The sequence below is a fragment of the Elephantulus edwardii genome, unplaced genomic scaffold (assembly GCF_000299155.1).
Source record: "Elephantulus edwardii isolate Elephantulus edwardi_28Jun2011 unplaced genomic scaffold, EleEdw1.0 scaffold00324, whole genome shotgun sequence".
In the NCBI taxonomy this organism is placed as follows: domain Eukaryota; kingdom Metazoa; phylum Chordata; class Mammalia; order Macroscelidea; family Macroscelididae; genus Elephantulus; species Elephantulus edwardii.
In genome coordinates, this window is record NW_006400074.1 from 1,097,487 (window position 1) to 1,118,862 (window position 21,376).

The following is a 21,376-nucleotide window of genomic DNA, read 5'->3' on the forward strand; positions in this document are numbered from 1 at the left end:
CTGACTTTGGGGGCAAATTTTAAAATTTTTTCATTTATCTTTTTAACCTTTGCCTTCTAAACAACTTCATACAGCCCAATTACATAATGTTGGCTGTTAAATGGGCATTGTATTTTGATCCAATTTTGTTTCCTCTATTCAGTTTCTCAGTGATGTTTAAAATCTTGTGAAATGTTTAGATTTTTAACACAGACCCTTGTCATATAACCTGTACATTAACGTTTTAGGGTCAAAGAGTAGGAGAAACAAAATTCTGCCACATGTAAATTTCCAGTGCAGGCTTCTGCCCCCCCCCCCCCCCATTAGTAACAATGGAAAAAATATTACTGCATGGGTATGTTATAGCTGTTTATAAAGTTTTAAAAGCTTATTGGACGCATACCTCACTGTTAATGCACACTGGTAATTTAACCATGCCCCTAAGTATAAATATTTTCTCTTTCATTTGAGGCAGCCAAACAAAGCTTTCATTTTGAAAATAAATTTGACTACCCTGTCCATAGCTATAGTAAATTATTTGTGATTTAAGGCTCTTGGTGTCTCAGGTTACAAAGGAGAAAACCAAAATATTTTTCCTTAATATTTGCAATTGGCTAATTAAAATGTAGAATCTGCGTAAATTTTCTATGTCATGCTTTTGAAGCACTCTTGGTGAACAGAAGGCCCTTTTCCTACTTCTGTATGGCAGCACTTACTCTACTTTCATTCCTTGTGGGCAAGAATTTATTTATTGTTGGATGTTTTGATTTCCTCAATTTTCAAGGTGCAAATAAGTTAAAGACTGAATTTTAAACTAATTGTGGTACATGAGGGTAGGTTTTATTTTTCATTAAGAATCACTTATTTTTAGATACCTTTCATATAATAGAAGCATATGAAATTATCCTTCCCTTGATACTGATGGTTTTGGGAAAATACCACTGATAACTGGAGTGGGGGAAAAATAGAAGTCTCTCAGGATGACAAAAAATAGCACTTTACAGAGTTTTAAGTCGATTTTTCAACAAAATTACTCAGGCCTCTTAGGCCTAGCATCTGAGTGCTGCTTTTATAACAGCTGCTTTATATGCATTATCAAGAACCTCAAATCAACTCTGTAATAGTGACGTTTAATCCCTAACCATATGGATGAGCAAAAAGGTTTCAGAACTTTGCCCATATAAGTTCTAAATGGCAGTGACAGGGCATTTCATGTTTTCTGAAGCTAATGCCTTTATTCTAGTAACTGCTGCTCTGGTACTTGAACTCTCCAAAATAAACTTCAGATCAAGCTTGGGAGTCAGCGTCCCTGCTACTTGAAAAGTTGGCATCAATTTATTATACACACACACACACACATACACACACACACTCTCTCTCTCACACATATATATTTTTTAATATAGATGAGAAACATACACCACCACTGAAGTTTTTGGCTTCATTTTTTTTAAGGTACTGGTAATTCAGCATTCATATATAACTTATATTTTCAACTGCCCCAAATCCTTTAACCTTGAAGATTTCAAGCTATTACAATGGAAAATGTCAGATGAGAGCATAACTTGCTCTTTTTGCAGTTCTACTTGAGGGCCATAGGTGCGGTCGGGGCCACTGCCCCCTAGCCTGACCACACTGCACATCTGTCTCTTTGCCCACCATCATTTGGAGATTGGATTGGGAAGTAAAATCCAGGGTCCTTTCTTAGTTCAATATGGCAAAAGAATAGAATGCTTCTATGGCCAGGCTTGCCTATGGAATAAAGCATCAGACAAATGGAGGTCCATTTGATCATGAGTTAAACGTCAAGCACAGCACTGAGTTGACATTTGCTGTAAACCAAAGGCAGACCAAGATTTATATGTTCTGAAGTTACATTTTTTTAGCACCTAGAACTCAATTAAGGTCTTCCTAATAATATTCATAGGCAGAATCTGATTGTCACCATTTCAGTGTATGCTTATGATTGGAAATGTAATTTTTAAAATTTTGGTATGTTGAATGACCATATTTTTTAAAACATGTATTCTCTGAAAACTCTAGTGATGTGTACAGTTCAAAAATTTAAGCCACACTATTTTTAACATGACAGGTCTGATTCAGACTGCTCGGTGAAAGGCTTTTTTTTTTCCTTTGTTATCTTGTTTTACAGTAGTGCAAATGACCTGTAATAAGACACAGAAAGAAACTTGTCTTCCTGAAAACTATATATACTTTTTCCAGCCCCAGGACCACTGAATTATTTTGGAGGATCAAACTTCTTCAATAAAATTTGGAGTGAAAAATGTCATTTTCAGTAATCCCAACAAAGCAGCTACAAAAACAAGTAAATAAATTTAAGATTAGGTTACACTGAAACGCAAATCTGATTTATACTATGTGTCTGAGTTAGATTTGATTAAAAGAATTAGCTGGTTATACTAGATGGGCTGAGAACATGAGGGGAAATTAACATTTGCAGAATACAAAGTTTTAGATTCGGACTTTACAGCTTTATTAAATTTTTCTTAAGTTACTTTTTATAATAAACTCAAGGGTTATTAAATATCTACAATCACTATACAGTTACTAGTTTATTATGAAAGGAGTTTTCCAGTACTTATTTAGAAACCAAAACCACCAGTCTGCAGGGTCTGTTCACATCCTTAACCCCACCAGTTACCAGTGTTGTAGGTACCAATGGTACCTAGAAAACTTCTCATTTTCCTTAGACAGACAGCTATTACAAGCCTACTGAATGACGTTCCTTATCTTCTTTTCTTATACATACTTTTAGGCATGCTATTTCAACATAGCAGTCAATTCCTTAAAGACCATATGCCCAAACACTTGCTCCCAGGGTCAAGAGAGAATCTCATTCGTCTCCAAATTTATATATAATGCCTGGTCAGTGCTGCTTTGGTCATACCAGCAACACACGTAAGAATTACCTTTAAGGGAGCTCTGGTGGCCTAGGGGCAAGAAGCTGCACTGCAATCCCAGAGGTACATGGTTCGAATCCACCAGATACTCTGCCGGAGAAGGAGGAGCAATATCCTCCTGTACCAGTCAGATCCGATTTGACGGTACATACACACAAAATAATTTAAAAAAAAAAAAGAATTACCTTTAGAGTCCTACCTTCTGCGTACAGCCTGGCATGTCTATATCCCTGTTATTCTGCTGCAAGACTTAGCTGGCAAATAAATGCCAAAAAAGCATTAATAAGCAAGAGTTCAAGTTTCTTCCCTCCCTTTTTAATAGTTGCATACATAGAAAAATACAGCTCACTGTTATTTATGATCAGATGAGTGCTCTACTGTTCAGGGGCCTGGTTCCTACTCTTGGAGTGCTGGTGGATGCTCACTATGGAGTGGCACTGCCAACCATTCAAATCCACCACAAGCTCCACGGACAAAACCATTAGGCAAGAGCAATCTCGTCATGTACAATTACAGCCTCTGAAAACCTGCCATGAGTTGGTTCTGACTCAGCAGCAATAAGTCAGAGTGACTGAGTTCCTACATTACAATGGGTGCTGTGCGCTGGTGTCCAACTGAAGATACCACTTTTCCTCCTTTATGTATGAAAATTCCACACTAAATTTTACGGAGACTATTACATTCATATATATTATTATATACATATATTAGATATGAATATTATTATAGTCATTATATAGAGAATATTATAAAGAAAAAGAACTCACCACAACTCCCCTTTGCCATGATACAAGTAGCTGCTGTCTGACAGGTAAAGAGGGAAGGACAGCACATAAGTGGACCAACCTCCCTCTTCACAGAGGAAAGCAGGCTAAGCATCATCTAGAGTGACATGACCAGCACAGATGGATGGAACTTGCCATGTGTTAAACTGAAATCAGTGGCCTTCCTTACCAAAAGTCAAAATCGGCGAGAGTTAAGAGGTGGTAGTTGATCAGTCTTTAAAAAGAAAAGTGGTGTCTATACAATTTGTCCTTCACCAAGAAGTTGGGAAAACTTGAATTATCCAGGGGAAAGGATTTAAACCACTGATCTGGGAGTCAATAACCATAGAATAATAGCTATTCCTCTGGGCTACTTAAAGAATATCCTACCAAACAATTTATTTAGAGCTTGACAAAATTATATCAAAAGTCTACTTTTTCTTGACAGCTCAGCCAGCTCTTCCCTGATGTGCTGTATGGAAAGCTCGTCTTTTTTCAGCTCTGCTTGCTTCAGCGCTTCCTGGTAGATCTCTCTGGCTTGTGCATATCGTTCTACAGTCATCCAGGAGAAAAAGGAAGAACAAGAAAAAAGGCCATGTTTTCCAAGTGATTCTGAATAGAAAGCCCCAATGACAGTACAGGTCTGTTGTCCTCATTTACAGGCTGGCACTGCCCTCACCTCATCCCCAATCTACAGATATGGAAACTGGCTCAAAGGGGCTATAACGTGGTCCAGGTAATAGAGCTATAACCCAGTGAACACTGGGATTTCTGATCATGACCAGTAGAGTTCTAACTCAGTAATTCTGTGGGGAATTAACTGAGGACATAATGGGAAACTAACGAAATAATTTCTAGTACACCGTGGGACCCTCAACTGAGCAAGGACTTCAGTCAGAAATACTTGTCATTTCAGGTTTCTAAAAATTATAGGGGATGTACTAAAGCAGTATGGCATAGTATGTGGTGTGGATACTCAAAAAAAGACTACATATTCATGAGTATACTGTGAGGAACAAATTTAAGACTAAGTTTGAAAACATTTAAAAAATCTGCAAACACTGGGTGTGGTTCTGCAGGCTCAGTGTGGGGCACAGCTGTGATGTGGCCTGAACATAGTGGTATGTCAACCAAACAGAACTTCCTTTTTCAGCTATTAGTTAGCTGGCTTCTAAATCATTGTCCTCTGTCCTTTTCACAGTTGCAAAACCAGCATCCACCCCTAGAGCAGGCCAGTCATAGTTCCGGTGCTACCTACCTCTGTGTATCAAAATAGCCGCTAAGTTGCTGAGTACCATGTGTAACTCCGGATGTCTGGTCTGTCTGGCCAGATCTGATGCCCTCTGCACATAAATGAAAGCCTCATCAAAATGCCCTTGTGCATCCAGAGTAGTAGCAAGGTCATTCATCAGTACAATGGTCTAGATAGAAAATAAACACACACCTTCAAAGATTCAACAATTTACAGCTTGATAAACTGCGAATATATATACTTCAAGGGAGCTCTGGTGGTCTAGTGTAAGTTGTGCTGCCAACCCAAAGGCAGGCAGGCCAAATGCTCTGTGGGAGAAAGACAGGCAACCTCCTATGTGATTTACAGCTTCATAAGAACCCATAAGAACAAGTTATCTAGAAATTAGGGAACAAGGTGACCACAAATTATTTACCCAAGTAATTATTAAATTAGAAGCACCAAATAAAAGCTAAACAAAAAAGCTTTTCCCTTATGCTTCTACAGTTCAACCAACACCATAACTTCACTGCCTATATATTATAATCAAAGCCTAGTGGTGACCTTGAGGCTCATCAAGAATAAGATCCTCCTGAAGAGTTTTTAAATGTTAGTGTTGAAAGAGTCCACTTCCATAGCTTCTTCCACACTAACGTCCCGTCACTAGTCTTAGGTGATTTAAATGCCATGCTTACATTTTCATGATATTCCATTGGGAATTCTTGTATAAACCCTCAGTCCATTCCTGGTCATAATCCAAACCTCAGAGTCCACTTTCTTCTAAAACTATACTTGCTCTGTTTTGAAAAATGTCCCTTCAAATACTGTATTCTACGTTAAAGACACCAAATATTCCTAGGCAAGTGATCCACTCCTTAACTTCTCATTACCTCCACAATGTGATGGATCTGAATCCCATGTGCTTACTGTTCTGATAAAAATCACCGCGGCATATTTAAGGCCCCACCCTCCGACTCTTCTCCATACACAATACACAGAGATATACATATTCTAAGTGTGGGGTGAGGAGGGCAACGATCTTCATCCATCAGTCTGTATTCCTCCAAGATCGTGCCCAAGGTTCTGTGGTCTGCACCTGAAGCCAAGGAAGCACAGGGTGCCTGGCCAGACCTGCATTTCAGAAGAACTATCTGGGGTAGAAACTAGAGCAATGTTATGCATAAACACAGCAATTAACCAGAAATCCTAAATAATTTTTGAAACAAGTATGTGAAGGTAGGGTGTGTGAAAGATGTGAAGATAATCAGGAAGCAAGATAATGCCCAATCAGGGTGACATTTTATATAAGGAAAATCTGAAAAACTAGCTTCACAGTTCAACTTTTATTTCCCTCCCTTACCTGTGGGTGTCTTTCTCCTTGTATTTCTTCAGAAATCTGCAAAGCTTTTTCATACATCTTTAGTGCCTGTGATGGCTGCTTGGCAAACAGAAGATAACGGGCATAGGTGTCTAAGCACATGCCAAGAAGAAGGTGGGTATTGGCTTTCTCTTCCGCTAAGAAAAAAAATAATAATGCTGGTATATAATAGGTACAGTATTGAAAGCAGAGAAGAGAATCATTTCTCCTGTTATAAAAATCTACAAAATATTTTAACAGCAGGGGGCCCACTGAATGTTTCATCAGGTTAGAGTTTATTTAGATGGACTAATACCCTACTAAATTATTTCTTTCAGACTAACAGGAGGTATACAATGTTTTCTGCATCTTAAGTCTACATATCAATCAAAGCATGGAACTGACACTTCCACCAGAGCTTCTAAATGTAAAATATTTTTTGTTGTTTTAAACAAATAATATTAAGTAGAAACAGATGAAAACAAACTCAAAAGAAAAATGGATTAATAAAAATAAGTGTAGGACCAATGAAAACAATTTTAAAGTGCAAAGATAGCAAAGTAATAAGCCAGAGAACACTCAATTCTGAAATCGAAGGTCAGCTTTAAAAACCACCTATATTAGGGGGAAGCATCAAGGATAGAAAAGAAAGACTTTCAACGAGACATTTACACAGCAATAGCTTCAAGCATTTCAGAGACTGAGAGGCTGGTGCAGGATAGGACAAAGCTCCTATCTTTTGTTCATGAGGTCACTTTTAGTCATCACCTACTCAAGGGTGCATACCATCAACAATAATGGAATAAAGGATGCAATGATTTAGCACTTAATATATTACAAAAATGACACTGCAGTTGTAGTCTGAAAGAACAATTTCAAAACATTCAATAGTACCACATAAACAGATTAGAGAACACAAATGTACGAAACTGGAAGCAGTATCAATTTGTGTAAGACTTATAAAATAATGCAGAAATAACATTAACATAAAATACAAAAAAGAGAAGATCCCATAACTGGCAGGATTAAGCCATGAAGCTGAAGGTCAAACGGCCTGCAGGCACACTGGGGAAGTTGTCTGGACTGAGTATCCTGCTGCCAACCTGAACTTCCTGCCTGTTAACTTCCGTAATAAACTTCATAACTATGAATATGGTTTTATAAGATCTGTATGACCACTGCAACATATTCTGGACACAGTAGACTAGTAATAAGATTGACGCTGGAATTAGGATAAATAGATCCAGAGCACTATTTCTGACCTTACAGGAATTAGTTTTGCACCACTGATGTTGCTGGTAGGGGCAGTACCCCTTTGTTCAATTACAAGAGGTCTGACTCAACTGTCCCGATGCTGCCTACATTCTTTGTATACACAGGAAGTAATCTAAAAGATCATGGCTTGCACTAGGCACACACACCTTAGTCTTTAAACTGACATGCTTGCTCTTTAGCACTTGAAAATGTCCCTGATAACAGATTTCCCGAATGCAACATATCTTCTGATTTCTTAGTTGACACTATCATAGATGCTGATGTGGGTACATGTAAAATGAAATTAATGACAACTTCAATGTTTTCTCCAACTATCATGATGTTGCCTATTGATCCAGTAATAAGGACTTTTGTTTTCTGATGTCGAGATATAACCCATATTGAAGACAGCAGTATGATCTTCTGCAGCACATTCTTCAAGTCATCTTCATTTTCTTCAAGCAAGGTCATCTACTTAACACAAGTTATTGATGAGTTTTCTGCCAATTCTTCTTCATCTACTACATTTTCTTGAATGACTGGCTCAGCATACAGACTGAATAGGTATGAAGAGAGGATACAATCATGACACAAAGCATTTCTTTTTAAAAGGTGATTTTAAACCAATTAGTGTTACTTTAACCAGTTTGGACAAGTTTCTTGGTCTAGATATAGACCAAGAACACATGAACACAATATTGTGTTCTGGGATTTCTATTCTTTTCAATGTCAGCTATTAATTTGTTATGTTCCACATAGTCAAACGCTTCTGCACAGTCAATAAAACAAAACATCTTTCTGGTATTCTCTGCCTTCAGCCAAGAACCATCTGACAGCAGCAATATTATCTCTGTTGCCATGGCCTCTTCTGAATCCAGCTTGACTTTCTGGCAGTTTACTGTCAATTCTATATGACTGCTACTATTAATTGTTTGATCTGCCAGTCAGTTGAACAGGTAGCTATCGTCTATATTGCTAGACTAATGAGCATGTCTAGGGTTCTGTTTCCTGAAATGCCTCAACTAGTATTCCATTAATTCCTAGTGCTTTATATCTTTCTAATACTTCAGTGCAGCTTGGACTTCTTCTTTCAGTAACTTCAGTAACTCATTTATTCATCAATCCTCTTACAATTAAGTTTTAATTATTTGTTCTTTGTAAATTTTATTTTGGGGGCTTTTTCTCCTTCACATTGTATTTCTTTTTTATTATTATTTTTTAATTTTAGTGAACGATTACAGAGACTCGGGGTTTCCAGTCATTCATTGTTGCACTTTTCTTCCTGCCCACCGCCTTCCCCAAAATTCACTCTTCTCCTTGAAAAGAAACTCTTTCATTGTTATGCAGTCCCTCCCCCCAAGTCCACTGTGGCCTATGCAATATTTGTCCTTTTGTGACTGAGATATTTCACTCAGCATAATGTCCTCCAGGGTCACTCATTCTGAATAGTATTTCCTGAGTTCCTTGTTTTCAATGCAGCATAGTATTCCATTGTGTGAATATATCACAGCTTCTCTATCCATTCGTTTGTTGATGGGCACCTGGGTTGTTTCCAACTCCTTGCTATTGTGAACCAAGTTGCAATAAACATGGGTGTGCATATCTCTGCTTGGGTGGCAGTTATGGTTTCTTTAGGGCATACTGCCAGTAGTGGAACTGCTGGGTCAAATGGTATTTCTAGTTGCAACTTTTTTGAGAAAGCGCCATACCTTCTTCCACAGTGGTTGCACCATTTTTACACTCCCACCAGCAGTGAATAAGGGTTCCAGTTTCTCCACAACCTCGCCAGCATTTGACATTTGCTGTTCTGTTAAATTATGCTCTTCTGACTGGGGTGAGATGATATCTCATAGTTGTCTGGATTTGCATCTCTCTTATAGAGCTAGGGATTTTGAACATTTCTTCTTGTGTTTGTTTGCCATCTGAATGTCTTCTTTGGTGAAATGTCTGTTCATAGCCTGTGCCCATTTTTCAATTGGGTTATGTACTCTTATCTTATTGTGGTGCTTGAGTATTTTATAAATTCCAGATATAAGTCCCTTGTCAGACCTGTTATTACCAAATATTTTTTCCCAATCTGTGGCTTCCCTTTTTACTCTGTTAGAGAAGTTTTTGGATATGCATGTTCTTAGAAGGTCCTCAGTAACTTTTTGTACAGTGACTCTGTGTACCCTTCAATCTTCTTTGGATGCTTTATAATACTTTGTCTTCTGGAGTGGGACCTTGAAATCCTGTTTGACTCTCTTACTTTTGTATTTTTTACCTTTGTTTTGCCGCCTTTACATTCCAGTGCAACTTCCTGAGTGTGTGTCTCTGTCTCTCTCTCCTGTCTTTATGATGACATTCTGCTTTCTTCATGAATGATGTGCTTGATGTCACCCTGCAACTCATCTGGCCTTCAGTCTTTAATTTTCAATGCATCAAATCCATTCTTGAGACTGTTCTGCAATTCCACTAGGATATAGCCATCAACATATTTAGGTTGTGGTGGACTGACTTCAGCTTCAATTTAACTTGATGGTCTGTTCCAAGGTCAGCATCTGACATTGTTTGAATGCTGAGACCAGCTTTTCCATACTCTTTCCACAGATATATTTATTAAATCTGATTCCTTCACCTTCATCAGGTAAAGTTTATATGTGTAATCACCATTTATTTTATAAAAAGATTTTTGCAATGAATAAATTTTGATTATACAAAATGCTATCCCTTGATAGCCAGTCTAACACTTATAGCTATATGTATGTGTGCATGTGTATACATTTCCTTTTCTAAGTTATACAGCTTTAAATGGTTGTTATTAATATTTTTTAATAAATTAAGGCAAGAAGAAAATCAGATAGTTGTGGACAAATTGAAGGTGTCATTAAACTTGGCAGCAACTTCATTCTACTTAGATCAACAATCAGTATCAAATGATGTAAAGCATTGGGCAAATCTGCAGCAGAAGACTGCTCTAAGTTTTCAAAAGCAAAGGTGTCACTTTGATGACAAAGGTGCTTCTGACCAAGCTATGGTCTTTCAACTGCCTTACATGCATGTGAATGCAAGGAAGAATAATTGATATATATGATGTATATGGGGAAGAATATGGAAGATACAATGGAGTTCATAAAGAATACTGAATAGACCACAGACTGCCAAAACAATCACAAATGAGTCATAGAAGTATCACCATGATGCTCCTCAGAAGGAAGGGAAGGATGGTTCATGCCTTGATCAGGAAGGATCAAGCTCTAGATAAGGAAATCATGGTTTAAGTAAAAGGTCAGCAAAAAAGATACAAACTAAAAAGGAAGATTGGCCCAAAAGTTACAACTGATTAAACCCAACAACCATCATGAAGACAGTGTAACCCTGGGCAACATTTTGTCCTGTTACACATTATGTGTAACAAAATATTGCTATGCAAAAGAGTTGACATACCTAGAGCAATTAACATAATTAATTTTTAAAAATTCTTTGGAGAAGCCAAAGCACAAGAAAGAATCCAAGACACTAAAGAGCTGAACAGAAGATTCCAAAAGGCAGCACGGAATGACAAAGCAAAATACTACAATGAAATGTGCGAGGAGCTAGAGTCAGAAAATCCAAAGAGCCGAACTCTTCAGCATTTCTTAAGCTCAAGGAACTGAAGAACAAATTCAAACCTCGAGTTGCTACAATCAAGGATGCTTTAGGCAGAATGTTAAATGATCCAGGAGGTATCAAAAGAAGATGGAAGGAATATACTGAGTCATTGTATCGAACGGAATAGGCAGATACAGAAGAATTTAATGAAATAGCATTTGAGCCAGAGCCTATGGTGATGAAGGCAGAAGTTCAAGCTGCTTTGAAGGAAATAGCAAAAAATAAGGCCCCAGGAATAGATGGTATACCAATTGAAGTATTTCAGATAACAGATGTTGCCCTAGATGTGCTCACCAAGTTGTGCCAAGAAATCTGGAGAACAACCACTTGGCCAACTGACTGGAAGAGGTCAATATTTGTTCCCATCCCAAAGAAGGGCGACCCAACTGAGTATGGAAACTACAGAACAATATCATTGATTTCACATGCAAGCAAGATTCTACTGAAGATTATCCAAAAACGACTGTAACAGTACATCAGCAGAGAACTGCCAGAAGTCCAGGCTGGGTTTAGAAGGGGTCGTGGTACTAGGGATATTGTAGCTGATGTTAGATGGATCTTAGTTGAAAGCAGAGAATACCAGAAGAATGTCTATCTGTGTTTCATTGATTATGCAAAGGCATTTGACTGCGTGGATCATAACAAACTGTGGCTGACTCTGAGAAGAATGGGAATCCCAGAACATTTAATCGTGCTAATGTGAAACCTATACTTGGACCAAGAGGCAGTAGTCAGAACAGAGCAGGGCAACACTGCATGGTTCAAAATTGGGAAGGGTGTACGCCAGGGATGTGTCCTGTCTCCATACCTTTTCAACTTCTATACAGAGCAGATTATCCGAGAGGCTGGGCTCTATGACGAGAAGCATGGTGTTAGGATTGGTGGACAATCTATCAACAATCTGCGTTATGCAGATGACACAACCTTGCTTGCTGAAACTGAGGAGGACCTCATGCACTTACTGCAGAGGGTCAAGGACTGCAGCCTTCAATATGGACTGAGGCTCAATGTTAAGAAGACAAAAATTCTCACCACTGGACCAATCGGTAGCATCATGATGGATGGTGAAGAGACTGAGATTGTTTACAGCTTCAGTTTGCTCAGCTCCACCGTCAACACTCTTTGCACCAGTAGCCAGGAAATCAAAAAACGTATTGCGATGGGAAAGTCTGCGGTTAGGGACCTCTCCAAAATACTCAAGAGCAACAGTGTCTCTCTGGAGACTAAGGTCCGCCTGATACAGGCCATGGTTTTTGCAATCACTTTTTATGCATCAGAGAGTCGGACAATGACCAGGGAGGATAGAAGGAGAATTGATGCCTTTGAGCTGTGGTGCTGGAGAAGAGTATTGAATGTACCATGGACTGCCAAGAAAACAAACAGATTCATCGTAGAGAGGATTAAACCAGGCTGCTCCTTGGAGGCAAGGATTCTGGGGCTTCGTCTGACATACTTTGGACATATTGTAAGAAGAGACAGGTCTTTAGAGAGGGACATCATGCTGGGTAGAGTAGAAGGACAGCACAGGAGGGGAAGACCCTCTATGAGGTGGACTGATTCAGTGACTGGGGTACTCGGGATGGGTGTGTCAGAGGCAATGAGATTGGCACAGGATAGAGCACGGTTTAGGGCTGTTGTACATAGGGTTGCTATGAGTCGCAAACGACTCAACGGCACATAACAACAACAACAAATTCTTTTAAAAAATTAATGTATTAAAAATGTTAAAAACAATAGTAACTGAAATGTAAGTTGGAAGTATTTATATAGAGCTTCAAAAAAATCAATCCATGATGTCAACATTATAAAAATTTTCACTCAATGTAATAGGAAATGGAATTCTCAAATGTACTAAGAAGATAACCAAGTAGCACTTACCCCAAGGATACAAGAATGACTCCATATACTTATGTATCAGTATTATCAAATTAGGCTTACAAAATGCATGTGCAAGTGCAGGCTTATGTAAGTGCTGCAGATATCCACATTTATAACAAACTGAACAGGGAGCATAGTTACATATGCTTCCAAACGATAATCCACACAATTTAATATTGGTTTACAAGATGAAAACGTTTGGGTCTACAATCTTAACCATCTCAGGGAAAATTTAGTTAACTGACATAACAACAGTTCCCAAAGAAAATGTTCTGCAACATTACCAAGTTCGGTAAGTAGCATTTGGGGTCTGAAAGCTCCCAAGTGGCCATGTATGGTCTCTATTCATATTGCAAAAGAGAGAAAGGGAGGAAAAGGCCAAGGCTCAAAGTAAAACCTAATCCTTGGGACTGATCATCTCCATGTACGAGAGTAACTAGATGGTACTTGACTACCACTACCAGCTGTTCCAACCAGGGACATAGAAGGTGGTCTTAGATAGAATAAAATGGAGGACAGAACTCAAATTCCTAAAAGAAGACCAGAGCTATTGGGCAGATAATCCAAAAACTCAAACTCCTTGCTGTCAAGTTGGAAATGACTCTCAACTGACCCTCTAGCAGGTTTTCAGAGACTGTAAATCACATAGGAAATTACTGCTCATCTTTATCCTGAGGAGCCACTGGTGGATTCAAACCTTCAGAAAGAAGGCACCATCTCTGAGACAGACTCACAAGAAAAACTCCTAAGACCATTATCCCACCCAAGATAATCTTTGATTATGGAATGGCTGCTATTTCCACAGGTCACCTTTCAGCCAAGTAACAGAATAATGTGACCCTTACACACCTAACTGTATAAAAGCAAACCATTAATATTTGCTCAGAAGCCAAGATGAGACAGCAAAGAGAGGAAAGATCAATAAAAAAGGAATAGAAATGATAAGAATGCTGATAGAATGTAAAAATCATAACCAAGGACACATCTGTGTAATAATTATTAAGGGGGAACTTAATTTGCTGTGAAAGTTTTCACCTAAAATATACAGATAAAAAAAATAGATTTATATAACTCCAGACAAAAATAATTTGACAAAATACTGGCAAAATTAGAAGCACTTCTAAAAGAAACAGGGATAGCAATAACTACATTTAAGAAGAAAAAAAGAGGATCTCAAATTTAGGAAAACTTGTGTCCAAGCCAACTCCTCTCCCACCACCATCAAAAACAATATTAAGATTTTATGTAGAACAAAAATTCAAAGTACATACAGGGATCAATTCTAGGCAACTGGCTGTTTATGAGGGCAGGAGGGTGAGGATTGAAAAAACTAGCTATATTTTGTTCTTGGTTGCCAGTTAATCAGCTCTTAACTACACAACCTTATGTGTAACATAATAAAACGCTGGCTAGTTCAATGCCATCTTCATGATCACTCGCATGTCTGAATCCACTGCTGTGCCTACATTATATCCCTACCTCACACCATATTAAAATTAAATCATGATTTAAAGACTTAAATATGAAAAGCCAAATATTTAAGAGGATATTTCTGACCACAGAATAGTGAAAGATGCTACTAAAGAAGATTCAAAATGTATAAACTATAAATACAAATTAATTCTATTATATTCACACTTAAAGATCTATATATCAAACATCATAAGGTGAAAAGACAGACTACAAAGCATTATGTAATGCACAAAATACAGGATACCAAAATATAGAAACAATCTTTTAAAATACCAACAAAACCAAACCCATTTTTTAGAGGAAATCAGACTAGTCAATAAATGATGTTCTTGTTAAGTGCTTTCAAGTCATAGACGAATCATAGCAACCCTATGAACTAAAGACCTGAAGACTTATATAACTTTTATCGTTTCTCTACGTTTACAGAGTTTCCGGAGGCATGCTATTTGGAAGTGTATGCACTCCATATAAATAAGCTATCAACATTAAACAACTATCCAGTAACACTAACTATTAAAATGACATAAGTGAGAAGAAGCCAGACCAGGCCAAGCTACTGTTTCTGGAAGGCAACAACAGATTTCCCTTTTGTGCCATTAAGGTACTCTGGGTTAAGTACTGCTGTCTACTAAGTACTAGCTACATATGGTGGGATTCCTTAAACTCAAAAAGACTTAAGCCAGGGCTGGGCAGAGCCACAATTTGTTTCTAGAAGGCAACAGATTTCCTTGTTCTGCCATTCAGGTACTTTGGGGCAAGAAGGGAATACAAATATCCAGGTGCTTCATAAGACGTTGCCATACACTGGGTCATTATATAGTTAAAACAAACAAACATCTATTGAAAAAAGACATAATGTCAAGAAAGCAGCAATCTGCCTCAGTCATCATGAAAAAAACAAAACTACCCTTCTCCTAAAAAAGCTGACTCAATGAATTCCCCAGATAGAACCAGAAGAAATATGTTGATGTGGAATTATTTGAATAGCTGCAGAAGAAGATGCAAATGATGGAAAAAACAATGAAAGCCATTAAGAAAGCAAATGCCTCAAAGACAGCAATCCAGAAAAAATATACTGATGAGAAGGAACAGCAATGGAAGAAAATGCAAAAGATGAAAGAAAGAATTGATAGTATAAATAAAGAGGTACAAGAACTTAAAAAAATCATCACAAGACAGGGTACAGCATGAAAGTGCAATCCAGATTATTAAGACTGAAATGGAAAGTTTCCAACACACTGGTGGGAGAAAAACGTAAAACTGAAGAGATGGAACAGAGTGTCAGGGAGCTGAAAGATAGAAGCCTCACTGGAAATATACTAGAAGAAAAATCAGAGATGAGACATAAAGAAAATGAAGAAAACATTAGAGTCATGTGGGATAACATCAAAAGGAACAAAGTTCAGAATGGAATTCCAGAACATTGGAGTGACAGGGAACTCACTGAGAAAATTGTGGAAGAAGTACTAGAAGAAAACTTCACAGATATTTTGAAGAACAGGGAAATCCACATTCAAGAAGCACAGAAAACACCAAACAGACAAGACCCAAAAAGGAAAACATCAAGACATATCATAGTCAAATTCTCTAACTTAAAAGATAAGGAGAGAATACTAAAAGCAGCATCAGAAAAAGAGTCACCTACAAATGGAAAAGAATTAGGTTAAGTTCTGCTTTCTCAGTGGAAACCATGCAAGTTAGTAGACAATGGATGGCATATACAGAAAGTTGAAAGAAGAAAATTGCCAGCCAAAGATCCTAGACCAAGCAAAACTCTCCATCAATTATGAATGAGAAATTAGATCTTTTGCAGAAAAGAAACTTAAGACTTTGTGAAAACAAGACCAAAATTACAAGACATTCTAAGTGAAGTCCCTCACACAGAGACACCAAAGGAAAGTGGATGGACCACAGTAAACAAAAACACCACAAAAAGAAGCTCAACAAAATGGCAACGCTAAAACCAGGCCTGACAGTAATCATACTTAATATGGCATAATGATTGACATATTTCAACAGATGCTGGCCTGGATGTGCTCACCAAGTTGTGCCAAGAAATCTGGAGGACAACCACCTGGCCTACTGACCAAAAGAGATCTATATCTGTTCCCATTCCAAAAAAAGGAGATTCAAGAGTGTGGAAATTATCGTACAATATCATTGATACCACATGCAAGCAAGATTCTGCTGAAGATCATCCAAAAATGACTCAAACAGCAAATCAACAGAGAACTGCCTAAAGTGCAGGCTGGATTTAGAAGAGGCTGTGGCACTAGAGATAACTAATGTCAGATGGGTCTTGGCTGAAAGTAGAGTATCAGAGAAATGTCTATCTGTGTTTCATTGACTATGCAAAGGCATTTGACTGTGTGGATCACAACAAAATGTGGCTGACTTTGAGAAGAATGGGAATCCAGAACACTTGATTGTGCTTATGCTAAACTTATACTTGGACCAGGAGGTAGTCGTCAGAACAGAGGAAGGAAACACTGCATGGTTCAAAATTGGGAAGAGTGTGAATCAAGGATGTGTCCTATCTCCATATCTTGTCAGTGTATATGCAGAACAGATTATCTGGGAGGCTGGGCTCTATTAGGAGAAGTGTGGCATCAGGATTGAAGGTAGACTTATCAACAATTTGCGTCAGGCAAATGACAAAATCCTGCTTGCTGAAACCGAGGAGGACCTGAAGCACTTGCTGCAGAAGGTCAAGGATTGTAGCCTTTACTATGAACTGAGGCTCAATATCAAGAAAACAAAGATTCTCACCAATGGGCCTACGGGCAGAATCATGATAAATGGTGAAAAAATTAGACTGCTGACCGCTTCCGTTTACTTGGCTCTACAATCAACACTTTTGGCACCAGCAGCCAGGAAATTAAAAGATGAATTACACTGGAAAAGTTTGCTGTTAGAGACCTCTCCAAGGTACTGAGGAGTAATAAGGTCAGTCTGGAGACTAAGGTGTGGCTGATAAAGGCTTCAGTAAGCTGGACAATGACTACAGATGACAGAAGGAAAGTTGATGCCTTTGAGCTTTGGTGCTGGAGAAGAATACTGAATATATATCATGGAATGCTAGGAGAACAAACAAGTTCGTCCTGAAAAGGGTAAAACCAGGCTGCTCCTTGGAGGCAAGGATTCTGAGGCTTTGTTTGACATACTTTGGACATGCTGCAAGGAGGGACCAGTCCTTGGAGAGGGATGTCATGCTTGGGAGGATGGAGGGACAGTGCAGGAGAGCAAGACCCTTGATGACATGGATTGATTCCCTCACTGGGGTAATGGCAATAGGCGTGTTGGAGACAATAAGATTGGCAAGGAATAGAGCAGGGTTTAGGGCTGTTGTACATAGGGTTGTTATGAGTCGCAAGCAACTCGAAAGCACTTAACAACAACATGTGCCAATTAAGAGAAAGAGTAGAATTGGGGGGGGGAACCCAAAACACCGAAGACCATGAGTATGTTGCCTACAAGAGACACATCTAAAAAAAAAGAAGAGAAATACAGACTCAAAATCAAAGGCTAGAAAAAATATATACCAAGCAAATGGCAACTATAAAAAAGCAAGAGTGGGAATACTAATCTCTGATAAAACATATTTCAGAATGCAAACCATAAAAGACAAGAAAGGGCATTACATACCAATTAAAGGTACAACAGATCAAGACAATATAACCTTGGTCAACATTTATGCACCAAATGACAGACCTGCAAAATACATAAAAAGACAGTTAACAGAATTGAAGAAGGAAATAGTACCACAGTGCTGCGAGGAGACTTCAACACACCACCAAAGGATAGGTCAACTCAAAAGAAACTCAATAAAGATGTAGAATATCTAAACTAAACAATCAGCCAACCTGACCTTGTGGATGTATTCAGGGTACTACACCCAACTAAAAATCAATTCACTTTCTTCTCAAGTGCACATGGTACGTTCTTCAGAATCTATTACATATTAGGACACAAAACAAGCATCAACAAAAGCACTGAAATAATACAAAGTATCTTCTCAGACCACAATGCCATAAAACGAGGTATCAACCACAGGAGGTTAAAGTTTACAAAACCACCCATGTGGTTCTGCTAGAACTGAATTATAAATGAAATAAAGAATGAAACCAAAAAAGTTCCTTGAAACAAATGAAAATGAAAACATAACATACCAAAACAACTGGGATGCAACTAAGCAGTCCTCAGGAAACAATTCAAAGCAATAGGCACACACATAAAAAAGGACGAAAAGAAGGAAAATCAATGATCTAACTCAACACCTTCATCAAACAACAATCTAATTCCATAGCCTCTTAAGAAAGGAGATTATAAAGACAAGAACTGAAATCAATGAGAGGGAAAACAGAAAACTGAAACCATCAATAAGACTAGGAGCTGGTTTTTTGAAAGAGTCAATAAAATTGACAAACCGCTAGAAAATTGAACAAAAGGAGAAAAAAAGAGAAGACACAGATAACACAATTAAGAAATAAGAGGTGATATCACCACAGAACCAGAAGAAATTAAATTGTTAATATCAGAATACATAGGAAAAGCCATATTCTTATAAAGTTTAAAACCTAGAGGAAATGGACAAATTCCCTGAAACCCATGCCCTTCCCAGATTGACAAGGACAAATGTAGAACAACTGAACAGATCCATCACAAAAGAAGAAACTGAACAGGTTATAAAAAGACTTCCCCATAAAAAAGGTCCTTGGTCAGATGGCTTCACAAGCTGAATTCTTCCAAACATCCAGAGAAGATCTTTCACCAATTCTACTTAAAAGTCTTTTCTTAAAAAATAGCAAAAAAAAATTATTTTTTTTTTACAAAAAGAACATTCTTAAAGTCATTCTATGCAACCATAACTCTAATACCAGACCAGGCAAAGATATTACCAAGAAAGAAAACTACAGATTAATCTGTCTCATAAATATATGCAAAAATCCTTAAAAAAATCCAAAATCCAAAAGCACAACAAAAAAATAATTTATCATGACCAAGTGGTATTATGCAAGGATGGTTCAACATAAGAAAAACACTCAACATAATTCACCATATTGTTGTTATGTGCTGTCAAGTCACTTGCAACTCACAGCCACCCTATGTACAACAGCTCTGAACCCTCTAGGTTCTAGCTAACCTCTAATGTTAGCTCTATCCTGAGCTTACCTTATTGTCTCTGACACAACTACCCCATTACCTCAGTCCCCTTCTGTGCCATGCCTACACCCTCCCAAGCATAATGTCCCTCTCCAAGGACTGGTCCGTCCTTGCAGTATGCCCAACGTATGTTAGATGGAGCTTCAGAATCCTTGCCTCCAAGGAGCAGCCTGGTTTCACCTTCTCCAAGACGAACCTGTTTGTTCTCTTAGCAGTTGATGGTATATTCAATACTCTTCTCCAGCACTACAAGTCAAAGGTATCAATTCTCCTTCTATCATCCCTAGTTATTGTCCAGTTTTCTGATACACAGCAAGTAATTACAAAAACTATGACCTGTATCAGGGACACCTTACTCTCCAGACTAACATAGTTTCTCTTCAGTACTCTGGAGATATCCCTAACAGCTAACTTTCCCAATGTAATTAATTTTTTTATTTCCTGGCTGCTGGTACCAAGAGTGTTGATTTTAGAGCCAAGCAAACTAAAGCTGTCAACAATCTCAAGTCTCTGCACTGTTTATCATGATGCTGCTAACAAAGCAAATAAAAGGAACCACATGATCCTAACAATTGATGCAGAAAAGGCATTTGACAAAATCCAACACTCAGCAAAACTGCAATAGAAAGGAATTTCCTCAGCATAGTGAAAGGTACATAAGCAAAACCAAGGGCCAATATCATTCTCAATGTAGAAAGACACTAAAAGCATTTTCCTTGTGAACAGGGAGCAGACAAGGGTGCTCACTATCACCACTTCTATTCAATATTGTACTGGAAGTGCCTGCTAGGGCAATATGACAAGAGAAGGAAATAAAAGGCATCCAGATTGGCAAAGAGATGGTTAAACTGTCACTATATGCAGATGATATGATAGTGTATAGAAAAAACCCCAAGGGCTCAACAAGAAACTTGTTAGAGCTATTAGACCAACTTAGTAGACATAAGATCAATATCCAAAAATCAGTAGGATTCCTCTACAATAACAAAGAGAACTCTGAGAAGGAAACTAAGAAAGTGGCAAAACCATTTATAATAGTCAACCACAAACTGAGATACTTGCGTGTGAACCTAGATAGAGAACAAAAGACCTGTACTACAGAATATTTCTGCAAGATACAATAACAGACCTAAATAAATGGAAAAAAGTGCCCTGTTCATGGATAGGAAGACTCAATACTATGAAAATGACAACCCTACCAAAAGCATTCTACATATTCAAAACACCCAAATTCATTTTTCAAGGAGATCGAAAGGGAAACTGGAAAGTTTATTTGGAGAGAAGAGACCCTGAATAAGCAAGGCACTTCTGGAAAATAAAAATTAAGTGGGAGGCAATGTACTCCCTGACCTCACAACCTACCACACAGCAGCAGTAACCAAAACAGCATGGTACTTGTACAATGACAGGCAGGCAGACCAATGCAACAGAATGCAGAACCCAGAAATGGACCCATCTATCTATGGTCAACTGATATTCGATAAGGAAATAAAACCTATCAAATGGGGAAATAACACACTTTTCAACAAATGGTGCTGGCAAAACTGGGCCCCTGCCTGCAGAAAGCTGAAAACAGGATCCACATCTCACACTATATACAAAAATCAACTCAACGTGGTTCAGAGACCTGGGAGTAAAGCCCAAACCATAAAGTTCATCAGACACACACTGGGATCAAGCTTAGACAGCCTAGTCTATGGTACAGGGAGACTGCCGAAAGAGCCAA

At 38.2% G+C, this 21,376-nt stretch overlaps 1 protein-coding gene across 1 annotated transcript in view; it reads right to left on the reverse strand.

The window, feature by feature from the left end:
• Positions 1–2,231: 2,231 nt before the first annotated feature.
• TTC19 (tetratricopeptide repeat domain 19) overlaps positions 2,232–21,376 on the reverse strand; it is an 86,758-nt gene continuing 67,613 nt past the window's right edge. The window contains exons 8-11 of the mRNA XM_006901400.1: positions 6,256–6,410; positions 4,923–5,085; positions 4,100–4,216; positions 2,232–2,293 (exon numbers count right to left, since the gene is read on the reverse strand). Of these exons, the coding sequence (XP_006901462.1) occupies positions 2,232–2,293; positions 4,100–4,216; positions 4,923–5,085; positions 6,256–6,410 (497 nt within the window). The remainder of the gene's footprint in view (positions 2,294–4,099; positions 4,217–4,922; positions 5,086–6,255; positions 6,411–21,376) is intronic.